Source organism: Cavia porcellus, unplaced genomic scaffold, assembly GCF_034190915.1.
Source record: "Cavia porcellus strain 051 isolate PalLab524CR breed Dunkin Hartley unplaced genomic scaffold, mCavPor4.1 scaffold_30, whole genome shotgun sequence".
In the NCBI taxonomy this organism is placed as follows: domain Eukaryota; kingdom Metazoa; phylum Chordata; class Mammalia; order Rodentia; family Caviidae; genus Cavia; species Cavia porcellus.
The window spans coordinates 6,761,062-6,775,157 of NW_026947513.1; the positions used below are offsets into that span (position 1 = coordinate 6,761,062).

The 14,096-nt window shown below is 37.1% G+C and overlaps 1 protein-coding gene across 1 annotated transcript in view; it reads right to left on the minus strand.

Moving 5' to 3' along the window:
• Window positions 1–10,659: 10,659 nt before the first annotated feature.
• Dhx15 (DEAH-box helicase 15) overlaps window positions 10,660–14,096 on the minus strand; it is a 44,667-nt gene continuing 41,230 nt past the window's right edge. Inside the window, exons 13-14 of the mRNA XM_003467407.5 lie at window positions 12,409–12,578; window positions 10,660–11,226 (exon numbers count right to left, since the gene is read on the minus strand). Of these exons, the coding sequence (XP_003467455.1) occupies window positions 11,109–11,226; window positions 12,409–12,578 (288 nt within the window). The 3' untranslated portion in view covers window positions 10,660–11,108. The remainder of the gene's footprint in view (window positions 11,227–12,408; window positions 12,579–14,096) is intronic.

Here is a 14,096-nt window from a genome sequence, read left to right on the forward strand (position 1 = left end):
ACACAGCTAAAAAATTATAAATCCTTAATTCCAGATTGTTTTAATTATTATTTTAACAAGATGCGGAAGGGTCACAGGCAGAGGAGGGGGGATAAATCAGCTGTCAGTTAAGTGTCAGCAAGTTTCCAATTTGTTACAATCACTGGATTTACATACATTGGTAGGTTAATTTCTTCGATGTACACACACAGTGAGTGACATTTTTCAAATAACTTTTGATGTAAAAGTGGAATTTAAGAAAAAAATCACTTAAGAAATCGAAATCTTTATGTAATAGAAATACTTTACCCACAGCATTCACACATTTGTGGATTCCAAACGCTTATCTAAACAGAAGCAATGCAATTAAACTGCCTTCACTCAAAACGGTGTCAGAAGGCAACTAGCCTATTTACCAGCCACTGGAAGTTAGGACAACACTATTTCACAGCCTGTCACCGTGCGTCTTTTAACCCCCACCGCCAGGTCCAGGAGTTCCTCAATGCCGAGAACTTATCGCAAGCAAATGCTTCAGTGCACAAACAGTGAAGAATCAGGATTGTGATGCCACACCAAGAAAGCAGATAATGACTTGGAAATAAATGGGGGAGAAAGTGATGAGCTGTCAGGTTTTTCTGGTTTTCTATTTTCCACTAAGGAGCAAAAATTTTGAAACTACAAAAGTTGACTTACAAATTCTATAGAAAACTTCACGACTATGAAAAACTTATACATCACACCAGTGGGTCTTTATATAGTTCAGATTTAATTCAATGATATAAAAATAGGACTGACAGTGTTTGTAACTACCAAGTGAAAAACAGTACTACTAAGGCAGAAAATACTCTTTCATAAAGAAAATGATCTTTAAAAATGTATAGAGAAGTTATCTGTGGGTCTTAATAGGAAGCATAACAAGCTGATGGCCTTACCTAGGTCATTAAATTATTTTTCTCTTCTTTATGGAACTAGAAAATAGATCTTACAGAAGAAAACAGGCTGATGTATGTCACAAGTCCAAAACCTTATGGGACCCTAAGCACTTGATCCTGCTGGGCTGGGTGGACTGAAACCCCTTCAGAAGCAAATGGAAGTCAAAGCAAATGGGGCCTGTCCCTGAAAAGTTAAACCGAACCCTCAGAGAGTACTTAGCATTTGGAATTTCCCTTGAACACAGATAACTTAGGTTATCTATTTGTAATCACTCACTGACTTTGTGGATCACAGATACTAGTCACCTCATACATGAGATGTGGGTTCTCCAGAACATGGTGACTCCCTTCAATACACCCTTTCTGGACACTTCCCTTCAGCATTAGCTCAAATATAATCAGGGAAGGGAACATACTTCAGTTAAACCCTCTACTTATATTCATAGCAGTATCTACACTTATATACAGGATCTCTCTTCAGAAGACCTCAACTAAGAATCCTAAGAATCAGAGATTATTGTGATTTCCAGGAAATTACAGTATTTCAAAGTCTGTTGAAAGAACTAGTCTCCTCAGACCCCAGAATGCCTGTTTAATGCTCTCTGTAACAATGGAAGAGAAAAAGCTACCACTGACTAGCATCCAGCACATTAGGTGTAGGTTATGTTAATGAATCCAGGCACTGCTACAGTCATGACACTTGATCTCCTCTCTTCAAATGAAGCAGCATGGGGCTGGGGATCCAGGCTAGTGGTAGAATAGGTATCTCACGTGGACAATACCTTTGGTCCACACCCAGCACCACACACAGAAGAGGAAAAAGCAGTTTCAGGCTTAGTCACTAGGATATTACTACTAGTATGGCGCAGGCTAGGATTTACGAGGGAACCATCACTATAAAAAGCAAACACAAGAATGCCTTAGCAGTTGTATTTTAAAGAGCTGTTGGGAAGTTACCCATCATAGACCAGTCCTGTGCTATACCAGACACACACACATGCCAGGAACTCCTGAAGGAACACAGGGCCTAGCAAAGCAAAACAGTCCTGAACACTTGAATAGACTCAAAGTGCAGAGATGGAAAAAAAACTGGTGGCTCCAAGTCACAGGAAAAAGTAGTTTACAGTAAATAAGCAGGACAGAATTGTGTAGTTCATTTTGGGGATATTTCAGACCAACAAACTGAGCAACTTACTTCTAGATTATATTCACTTCTGGCTAGTCACACCACTGTTCTATTTAAAAGGACAAAGCAAGGGTGACAACACTAAACCTGTACTATAAAGAAGCAAGTCACCAGTTAAGATTACTGCCAGACCTTGACAGATGACTAAGGGCACAGGAAAAAACCCTTTTCCTATCTACGACCTTGTGAACATTAACGTGTGGAACTAGAAATACCTTGCCCACAGTGGTCCCTAGAGAAAGATGCAGGTACCCCAAAGACTTAGAATGAGCAACCCGATCTAGGACAGCTAATCAAGGACTCCAACCACCAGGGTCTATTTACCCAAGCTTTTCTGTGTGACTAGCTCAGGGAAAATGGCTCAGAAACCACTCAGCCAGTCGCAATGTCAGCACTACTTATCAATAGTCACATGGCTGTGGGCCTTGGTTGTTCTGGATAATAATGTGATCTACCCGAGTTACAGAGGAAGGTCAGTTCTGATCAAGGATGTGGAAGACCTCCTATAATTCACACAAGTTACTATTGGTGCTTTCTCTTTTCCTTCCCTATGCTGATCATCATCTACACTGCCATCAGTCTTCTGTTTCTTGCTTAAAAAGTGACTACCCAAGAGCTACCAGTGCCTTTTCACAGTCCTCTATACCAACATACCCAATGTTACATTTCTCTACGCAAGAGAAACAAAGTGGGAAATTCGGTCTTCAAAACTTTTACCGAAGTTCACATGAACACTTTAAGGAAACACCTTCAAATCAGCCAGTACTTTTCGAAGAAACTACTATCACAAAAGTAATTAAGTCTCTTTCATATTTAAAGGTAAGATGACTTTCACATTTAAAGTTTTAAAAAATATCTTAAAGTCATCAGGCTAGCCCCTAAGATGAATAAGGAAGTGAAATGTAAACTATAGCTCAAGTTACACAGTATTTCACTGAAAGCAACAGAATTTGCTGAGAAATCATGATCACACAAAAAGCCAAATACCAATCTTTAAGAATGCTAAATATTTTGCCAGTCAGCAGTGTAACAAGCAGAACCGAGACTGCACATTAACTAATGAACAATGAAGTAATCACATACGATCATGAATCAGGTGACATTCTAGGTTTTTTTGTTTAAAGTTTTTTTTTACTCTGTAAGTTTGTCTATTCATTCCTTAAAAATCTAGTTTTCCTTCTTAACACTAGCACTGCTGAGTTCTGCCCATGTAGTCATTATGAAGTTTTCTGCTAAGTCCCTCAATAGTTGCAGTGTCAAAGATGAAGTGTTTCCCAGCATCTAGTCTTAGCAAGTATACATTTCCACATAATCCATAATGACACAAAACTGTAATCATTAAAATAAACTTTCAGGCCATTCATGGTCTGTGAGGAAAGAGAACAAGTCACTAAAAAGCCCTCCCTGCAAATTACCACATGTGCTGGCTATGGTGGGACAGCCAGACCCCAACCTTTCCCTATGAGCCAGTGCCATGCACAGACTGTGGGGGAAAAAAGACCACAAAGTCACCAAGAAGCAAGCCCTCCCTGCCAATCAGCGCCATGTGCAGGCCACTGGTGACAGCCTAATGCCAGTTCCTTCTGGCCTACGGACTGGGAAACAAGAGCCACACCCCGCCACACCCAAGAAACACAGCTGATCCCAAGAAACACAGGCTGTGATAAGAGCTGAAGTAAAATACAATTTAATGCTTGTAGTGTTTAATGTCTCACTGACAGCGGGGCATCTGGTGGCAATCTCCTTCCTTCTCAAGGTGGTAGCTACTGTTACTTCCCTGTTATCTTGGAAGTCATGTATCATTTTCATTGTTTTACTGGGTTAGGTTGTATTGTTTTGTTTTGATTTTATTATATCTAATGGCAATGGCAGCTATTTCAAAAGTAACAAGATATGGTAGCCATTTTGGATTTACTCTCACCTCGTTTTGAAGTCCTTTACTGCATTCTTTGTTTTTACTGGTTCTATTCTGTTTGATTTTTACTATGTCTGAAGGTATCTGCAGCTCTTCTGAAGACAAGAGGCATTATGGTAACCATTGTCGATTTCCTGTTGTTTTGAAGTACTGTGTCACTTATACTGGTTTGTTTTCATTGGTTTTATTCTGCTTGTTTTATTTGCTTTAAAAAAAATAAACTTCTATTTTAAGAGGTCTGTCCTTAAAACTGCTCATCTCATTTTACATTTCTCCCTCAGATTTGACTGGCTAAGTAAAAAAACAAATTTTTAAAAAAAATTTTCCCCCAACAAGGTTTCACTATGTAGTAGTTCAGGCTCGCCTCGCACTCACTGATCCTCCTGCATCAGCCTCCAAAGAGATGGGATTACAAGCCCAAACCAACATGCCTAGCCAAAACTTCTATTTTAAATTACACAACAGTTTTTGCTACAAAAACAGAAAACATGAGTTGAAATGAAGGTTCCTCTTAGCAACAACGGCACATATACTAAGTAGTATAGAATGTACTCACCAATCCTGCAACCCAAGATCACAGAGGTGTAAGATCTAAGGAAAATTCAGAGATGCACTTGCAGACACAGCTGCCATACATGCAAATCTAAACACAAGGAATGTATTAAACTCTGTATAAAGAAATATAAACTACCACTCTTCCCTATGCCTACCATCATTAGCCATTGCTTTCTGTTCAAGTTTCCAGGCTACGAACCTCTGCAAACATGATCTGATCCTGCCATCTCCAAGAAGCAGTCTTACTTTCAAAGTCTTTTTCAGGAGTTACTCGCCTCAAGACTAAAGTTGATCCTCTTCACACTGTGTTACAGAGCCACTCCTCTATGCCAAGATGACAGGCCACTGAAATGAGGTCCCTTAACCTTTTCTATCTTTATTCTAAGAAAAATTTCTCCTTATTTCTAGGGCTAGCACCGATTTGGTTTCAACTATACCTCTCTCAAGTGTGACCTCAATCTTAAGCATGTATAGTTTCTTTTGCTTTTTTTTTGAGACAGGGTCATGCTAGGTTGTTCAGGGTAGCCTCAAACTCAGGGTCATCCTTGTGCCTGGGTACTGAGTGCTGGGATTACAGCATGTGCTGCCATGCCCAGTGCAATCCCAGTTTGACACACGTTAAATTTTGTCTGAAAGTATGCAGAGAGAGTCTCTAATCTTCAAAGTATTCCTCTCAATCTCAACCCTAATGTGCATGTCTTTGAAATCTCTTTTGCCCTCAATTCCAGTGGGCCAGGTAGATGGAGTAAAATGACAGCATGGAAAGGGTGCTGGCAAACTGAAGAACACATGTGCACCTAAGAGCAGCCACGACCCCAACACAGATTACTGTGTGATGTTAAGACTTCATACAGACCTCACCTGCTAAACGTGTACTTTTTGAAAACTATTTTTCTCCATTTTTAAATACCAGTTGTATTTGGTTTAAAATATGCCAAGAGGATCATGGGAAAAATTAACACGGACAACTGAATCTGGCTCTTCTGACTTGTAGCTTCTACCCTGAACTTCCAAAACCTGGCTGGCTGAAAAACCAAACTGTAAGATGAGCTGGCCCTCTGGATTCATGACTTTTACTCTCTGCAGCATGAAACTGCTCTATCTAAACTGTTTTCTTTTCTGGTCTTACTTCCACCTACTTCCCTTATAAAACTATGATCTTGAAATCTATACCATTATTCATTTGGAGGAGCAGCTAGAGATCCAATAATACTAAGCTGCAGCTCAGATGCACAACTAGCAGCTTTCATACATATCCTACACCACCAGCCATCTGTGATGACTCTTGCTTCATTCTGTGAGTTCACCTCCTCTCTCTACTCTTCTGCTCGTATTCTGGTTCAAACTTATCACCTGGGTTATGATGGTATCTTTTTAAGTGGCTTTACTGACCCTTCCCTCTGCAGTTCATCTTGTACACTGACTGGTACCCGCTTTTAACCTTGAACTTCAAAATCCTCCACAACTCAGTCCCAGCCTGAAGTCACAGCCTCATCTGCTTACCCTACACAGGACACAAGTCACGTGCTGCCCAAACAGACATTCAACTGCCCTATTAACACACCACTAAAAGCAGGCTTAACACAACACGTATAAACCATTTACAACAACAAATAAATCAGGATTTCATCAACATTTAAGAGTTCCACTCTTTGAAAAAAACTCCTGAGAAAATTGCAAGAGAAGGTGACAACTCTGAAAAACATTTACTGGACACATATCTCATAGGGTCTTGGATTCAAAGCACAGAATATATCAGATCACATGAAGAACTCAAACTCAACAATAATTGAAAAAGGTAGAAACTATGATCAGTTATTTATGCCAAGAGATACCAATGGCAAACTGGCACCTGAAAAGAGTTGACAGTTATTATTTGTAAGTAAAATGAAACAAGACCACAAAGTGGCACAACTACATACCTACTAGAAGGCCTAGAATCTGAAAAGAAAGCAGTAATTCTGAAATGCTGGCCAGGAAGCAGAGCAGCTGAAACACAATACTGCTGATGGAAGAGCACTTTGAAAAAGTACTTGGCAGTTTCTATAAAGTTAAACATGCATTTAGCACAATCCAGCAACTGTGATTCAGTTATATACCCAAGAGAAACGAAAGTGTGTCCACATAAAACTTGTATGCTGACAGCTTTATTAGTAATGGTCAAAAGCTAGAAAGTTTACTTCTAGTAACTGATACATACACAAATTCAGTATATAGACAATGAAAGAGCACTCACCAGTAAGAATGTACTGATATGTACAGGAAGTCTCAAAAGCATTACGCCAAAAAAAGAATACAGCCAGTATACAATGCGATTTCATTTATGAATTTCTAGACAATGCTAAACTAAAGTAACAGGATGTTCAGTGGGCCAAGTTATTTAAAAGGGAGTATCTGCAAAGGGACAGGAAGATTTTTCTGGGGTAACAAAAATGTGGACTAATTACACAGCTGAATGTATTTGTCACATTTTACCAAACTATACACGTAAAAAGGCATATATAAATAAATTATACCATACAGCTGGGCATGACAGTATACACTTTTGGAGGCTGAAGCAGAAGGATCACTAGTTCAAGTCCTGCCCAGGCAATTTAGTAAGAGGTACATTAAGACAAAAAATAGAAAGGGCTGGGTTGGGGTTGGGTGTGGTGATTCACTTGTAATCTCAGCACTCAGAAGGTTGATGTAGGAAGATTCCTGCAAGGTGGAGGCCAAGCTGGGCTATATAACAAGTTCAAGGCTAGCCTGCCTGATTGCTTGGGAAAACCCTGTCTCAAAAAAGGGAAGTGGGAAAATGAGGGTTGGAATATAGTGTGAAAGCCCTGAGTTCAAATGTCAGTACACTAAAATTTAAATCCCTACCTCACGGCAAAATATGCTAGTAATTGCCAAATAATCCTTTAAGACCTATTGGAATCCTAGCACATTGTCTGCAAAACACCACCTTTTCCACAGAATTTCTAATTATTTTATCCAGAAGTTACTAATGAAAGCCCTGAATTCAGCTTTAAATAAATATCACCAAAAACTTCAAGTAGGGAGATCATACAAATAAATTTGGATTCCTAGCTCTGTTCAAAAATAACCAGACACACTAACACAGAAGTTGACTAGAGCCAGGGACATTACCTCACCCCAGGAAAATTCAACTTCCAATAGCTCATAATGGACCACTTGACTTAGCCACTTACAGCATTTTTTTGGCAGCCATGAGAATGTGAACTTTCAAGACCTGTCTTACTCAAACTAATATTACCTTTCTTTCAGACTTTCCATTTTTTTGGCATTTTTTCAAAAATACTCACATACCCTGCTATACAGAGCATTACAGTTCTTTGTATCTATTTAGAATTCCCAACTAGATCATAATTTTTGGCAACCCCTAAACTACCTCACACAATGCCACTAAGAGTTCTTTCACAAAATGAACAATGGTCAGAATCACTAATCAAATCACAAATTCTATGGAAGATTACCCCCCAACAGGAAAAATAAAACTGCCCGCAGGGGAAATTTTTTTTTTTTTTAAATTATCTCATTACACATATGTGACTATTCCATGTTTACAACTTGAGTTCTCAATCAGGTTCAATTTACCAGTCTATTATAGTCTGAAAAAGTAGCACTTTAAAAACCATTTTAAAAATCCCCATAGCAATAAAAAACAAAACTCCAAGACACTTGCCAAATATGTAACTCACAGGTTTAATATTTTGTTAATTAACAACACAGGTGGCAAAAAAGGACTGCTTTTGCTAGGTTGAGTGCCATGTTCTAGACACAAACAGTTATATTGAGTCCAAGGCAAGACAGTTTACAGTAAGCAAACTCTGAGTATCTCCGAGTTCCAACCACTGCTGGGATACCAGCAGAATTAAGTCACCAAAATGGTCTGTGAAGCCTTGACAACCAAAGACTAAAACTTCTATGTCATTTAGGTGCTTTAAATTTACAGTAAAATTAGTAGGAGACCAAAGTGTGCTGTAGCTGCTTGAAAGGTTAATGTAATCTTACATCTCATTATCAGAAGCAGTGGCAGACCTGGTCCTCAGGGAAACAAGTTCAATTCCACCACAATCTGAATTGAAATCAAGAGAACCAGCGGCAAGGGCTAACCTGCAATGCTCAGGATATCCTGAACCATGCTAGAGAAAAGAAATCAGGCTACTTAATCCAATAAGAATAAGGAAAGATTAAAGTTAATTCTAAATACCTAAATGACCAACAGTCTTTAAAACTATGCTTCAGAAGGAAAAAATCACAACCAACCTATTTTTGATAAATGTTTTTAGTTCAGCATTTGTAGAACCATTATGCAACATTCAGAGGTAATGAACTGTTTTTCTTAAAACCTCTTAGAAAAGTGGCCATTAAAATTATTTCCACACATTTGTAGGTAACCTTACAAAGCTAAAATTCTAAAATTGAGTCATACTCTACATAAGTTGTACATGGACTGCTTTTGTTTTTATCAATTTTGGTAAAATAAATATAAGCAGTGATGGTAAGCCTTTTAGAACTTTCAACGGTAACAGCTTACAGGGCAGCATGCATGCCACACGCCTGCCACCACTGATATAAAGTATGGTTTATCTAGCTGCTTTTCTCCTATGTTTTATGAAGTTTTGCAGAGTAAACAGTTCTTTTTACTGGTGACCTTCTTTCCTTTCAACATGATTCTTAAGAGGCACCAGGGTCATTAGCTTAGTTGTTAGGGCTCATCCCTCGCATGCATAAAAACCTGGGTTTGATCCCCAGCAGCCCAACCCTCCCTCTGAGGCCCTTTAGATAATCTTCAAAATGACTTTCCAAATAGTAGTGTTGGAGGTTATTTTAAAACTTAATTTTTTTCTTCTAAACCTCAACAGGATTAGTTGGTATTCATAACTCTATATGAACTCTGTATGAACAAGAGAATATTCACTTGTTTGGTACTCAGCTGCCAGCCAAATCAGTAAGACAAAGGAGTTGGAAATCACAAATTTTAAAAGCCTTAACTTTGCCAGTGACACATAAGAAACTCCCAGGTTAGGTCACAGATGGAGGCTGTGCGTTTATAGTGCAACGGGGAAGACAAGTTCAGCTTGCTCTGCTGTTCCCATTCAGTTGTTTGCAATGCAGGTTCATCACTTAAAAAATGGAAATAACACTCCCAATTCCTGAATTCACGTAACATGAAGTATTACCCCAACTTGTAAACTGTGATCAAACTCAGGCACTTATATAAATACACCAACATTTCTAAACCACTGCTTCATTTAGGAACAACACCTACTCATATAAAAAAAAAATTATTCTAACAGCCTCAAACAGTTAATTTGCCACATGCCCATGTCACAAAATAAAATACTTTTCCAGGTGTATTTTTCAAAGGCACACAGAATTTCCTGTATCACTTAAAAAAACAAACAACAAAAAACTTAAAACGGGAGAAGGAGAAGTCCAGACATTAATGAGTACAGTATGTGGTTTTCAAGTGAAAACAATTGATTTATTATAGCATCTGTAATGGGCCACATCAAACATTTCATTTTTAGTTTCAAAAGGGTTAACTTGCCTACTCTCAGTCATAGGAAACTGAAGGTTAAATTCTCTTTTTAACAAACTACACAATCTGTTTTGTATATTGCATAGAACTTCCAACAATGAGAATTCAGTAAAATTGAGATCTAAAATACAATATTTAATACAAATTAACATGTTTCAGAGGCCAGAGTACTAAAAATGTTAACCTCAGGATAATAAACACCTGACCAAATGTGGTAACAATAAATTAGCCTCATGAAAGGAACTTTAAGAAAGATATGAGAAACTATTCTTTCACTGTTCTGTTTTCGGGGATCCAATTTCTAAAGATATTATAGATTTCATCCTATTAGATCACATACTGATTAAACTAACAAAGCAGTACACTACACTTAAAAATATTGCTTTAATGACTACTTTATCTAAGGAGTACTCCTTGTAGAAAGACGTAAATATTTAATAGTATAATTACAATTAAAAAAGAAAAAGCCTCACACTTGGGGACAAAAAGCAACTGGACTTATAGAAATTAGAATAAAGATACCAAAGGGCTTTGGCCAAAATTAGTATAAATAGACTTTATTGAAGTCAGTGCCTCTGTACTGAGACAGAAGATTGTGTCTACATAAGCACAAGTTGTAACATTTCACAACTTCTAAAAGGAATGTCAACAATTACAACGATCATGCATACCATGGTCGATAATCACATTTTAGAAGCATTTTCAACCATTTCTAAAGAAATGCTCATAACATTGTTATATATAGAACTACTTTCAATAAACTGCAAAACATTGATCGACTTTTCCAGTATGAGCTACAGTGTCAACACAAAAGGGAGGCATAAATGTTTAATTTATGAAATCAGAATGGAATATTTACTGTAAAGAAAAATTAAAAAGCTTTCAAATAAAGGCCATTATTGAACCAACATGAAGAGCACAACTTGAACTTTTGAGTTCATTCATCTTTTAAAGCTGTCCACTGAATAACTTCAGATCTAAGCATTGAATTCAGTACTGTGAATATTCCTTGGATTGAAGTTTGGCAATAATGCGGTCCAACTGTCTTTTTGCTTCACACTGTGGGAAATTGCTCATGTCATAATATTGAGGGGCAATTTTCACCAACCTGTCCAGAAGGGGGGAAAAATTACCGAATTAACATTCACTTTAAGTACCAGAATTGCTATTATGGTAGGCATTAATCATTAATATACTGATAAAATCCACATTTGATAACACAAAAGTTAAAATTTTTGCAAATGCTACTCATTAAGGATTATGCTTAGTACAATATAAACGTTCTGTTGAATTTATCACAGACTTTATTTAAAAACCTCCTAATCATTCTTCCATTTCTTTTTTTTTTTTTTGGGGGGGGGGGTCTTTTTGAGACAGGGTCTCGCTGTGCAGTTCAGGCTGGCCTTGAGCTCACTTTGTAGCCCAGGCTGGTCTCGAACTCGCAATGATCCTCCTGCCTCAGCGTCCCGAGTACTGGGATTACAGGCGTGAGCCACCACGCTCGGCTCTTGTTATATTTTTGTTAAATATTTTCTGCTATACATAAAATATATATATTTTGTTATATTAATTCACTGATTTCATGTTCACATACTACTCTCTGGACTTGCTTCTCTAAGGTTTTAAGTCACCAGTAATAATATTTTGTTAACAAAACATTCAAGATAAAAATGGTAACCTTCTACCAAATTTAAGTGTCAAAAGCCTTAAGTTGATACTGGGGGGAAAAAAACCTGCACAACATTAAGCAAGTAACCCCTATGTAAAGGAAGTGCTTTCAGTCCACCACTCTTGGCTGACAATTCCCTTCATTTCTTATCAAATAGGTTCTGGCAATAAAGAAAAATAACACAGAACATAACAGCAGTGAGATTAAGTGTGCAGAAGACTATTCTCATTAGATTTTCTAAAAATGCTAGTACACTCAGATAACAAAATATAATTTTTAATGCTGGCATACCAAAGAATAATAGTTAATTGTAATAAAGCAAATAAAAAACACAAGACACATTTAGAACCACAGCTCTATGGACTTGAGTTAAGCATAGCAGCAATATGGCTCCAAAGAAACTCTTGTCACTATGCACAACCAAATCTAACTATACCAACATCCCCACTATCTTCTTCCCAAAGGAAAGTCAAGCCCCCATGCTGACACATGCCAATAAATAATCCATAGCTCCGGAGAAAACTAAGCTTCTCAATGAGGGAAGACAGAATGATTCTCAATAGAGCCAGAGCCTATTTTGAGCAAAATAATAAGAAATATTAAAACAAAAACTACGCTTACCATTCTGGCTTGATATCTGTACATGTCCGGATGTAATTCTTTGTTGTTAAAACAAACTCATTATAAAGCACCCATTCAGGCTTGTGGTCAAGAACAGTTGAGGGGTGCAACTGAACCACCTGGTTGTCTTTCACAGTTAAGTAATGTCCTGTTCGTTCTAAGTGTGCCACCTAAAAACAGAGTACATAAAATGCATCTGATGTGCTAGTTACATAAAAAAAAGCATGTCCTCATACTTTGCTTTATATTCTATTTTAATCTTATTTACCTCTGTCTGTCTTTGTAAGGCCTTTGAGCCAGTATGGTTTATATATCTTTAAATGATTAAGAATGGTTTTATATATCTTTAAATGACTGAAAAATAAGGAGTTTAAAAAAATATTTTGTGAAGCATGAATCACATAAAACTCAAATTTCAATGTTCCTAAGTTCTATCAGAACAGAGGCACATTTGTTTATGGCAGCTGTCAGATTACCTGAGCAGGCAGAGTTGAAAAGTTGTGATAGGGACTTAATGGATTCACAGAGCCTGCTACTTACAACTAGGTCCTTCTGTCTTAGACTAGAATAGGCTCTTAGTACCACGTGCGAACTATGAAGATCAGTACAACACCTCGTTTCAAGTGAAAATTAAGGAAAGCAAAAAATGAATAACCTATCCAAAAAAACCCAAGGAAAATAGTAATTTAAAACAAAAGGATTTAGTTCTTTCCTGTATTTCTTTTAATAATCAAACACCTTGACTGATGACACTCAGTATTTCAATAGCAAACACAGAATCAGAAGACAGTCTGCTCTTTCCAATTACAGAACTCTGCATAAAGAATGTGTGTGAATAACAAAAAATGAACTCAAATTCACTTAATAGAAATAAACTTCTAGGTATCAACTAGTGTACTACACTGCATTGTGTTTAGAATAAATTGTCATTTTTAATATTAAAAGCAAACTTAAGAACACTGTCAAATTTAGAATTAAGTATTTTTAAAGCCTGGAGAAAAATGTCACACTCAACTGTATTCAACAAACTTAATAATACAGCAGAAGATCAAATGGTACAAAAAAATATTCCTGCTGGTATTTTAATGAAAAAAAAAGATACCTCGTGGCCTGCTGATTTTTCACTCTAGAACTTAAGTGTGTTTGGATTCACATTTTATATACTAAGGAACAGTGTAAAATAGCCCATTGCTTATTTTGCTTAATACACACAGTCATACTCAGAGACAAAAAGAAATAAGCAGGAGACAGAGCAGACAATTAACAAACCAATCCCAAGTAAGGGATTGTATTTTAAATAATAACTACCACAAGATTTTCTTGATTTTTTTAATCTGACTTTCTGCTTTATATCCTTTCACAAAAATGCTGACAATATTTAAAACTTTTTGTTCCAGTTCTGATAGTGTCCAATACATCACATTTGTACTAATTTTTGATTTTTATTGCTTATCTCAAAAAAATGTATGTTTGACTTTTGCACTATCCAAGGACCTTAGTTATAAATACAAATGACCATTATTCAGAACCAGAAATAAGACCTATTATGTGAATATTTAAACTTGCTGTACTTAGTTTCGAGATAAAGGGAACTAGGATTCACCACCAACTACTGCTTCCTTTTAGTACGCCACCATTAACGCAGTACATCCAATTAAGATCAAGATTTGGGGAAACCTTAATAAATT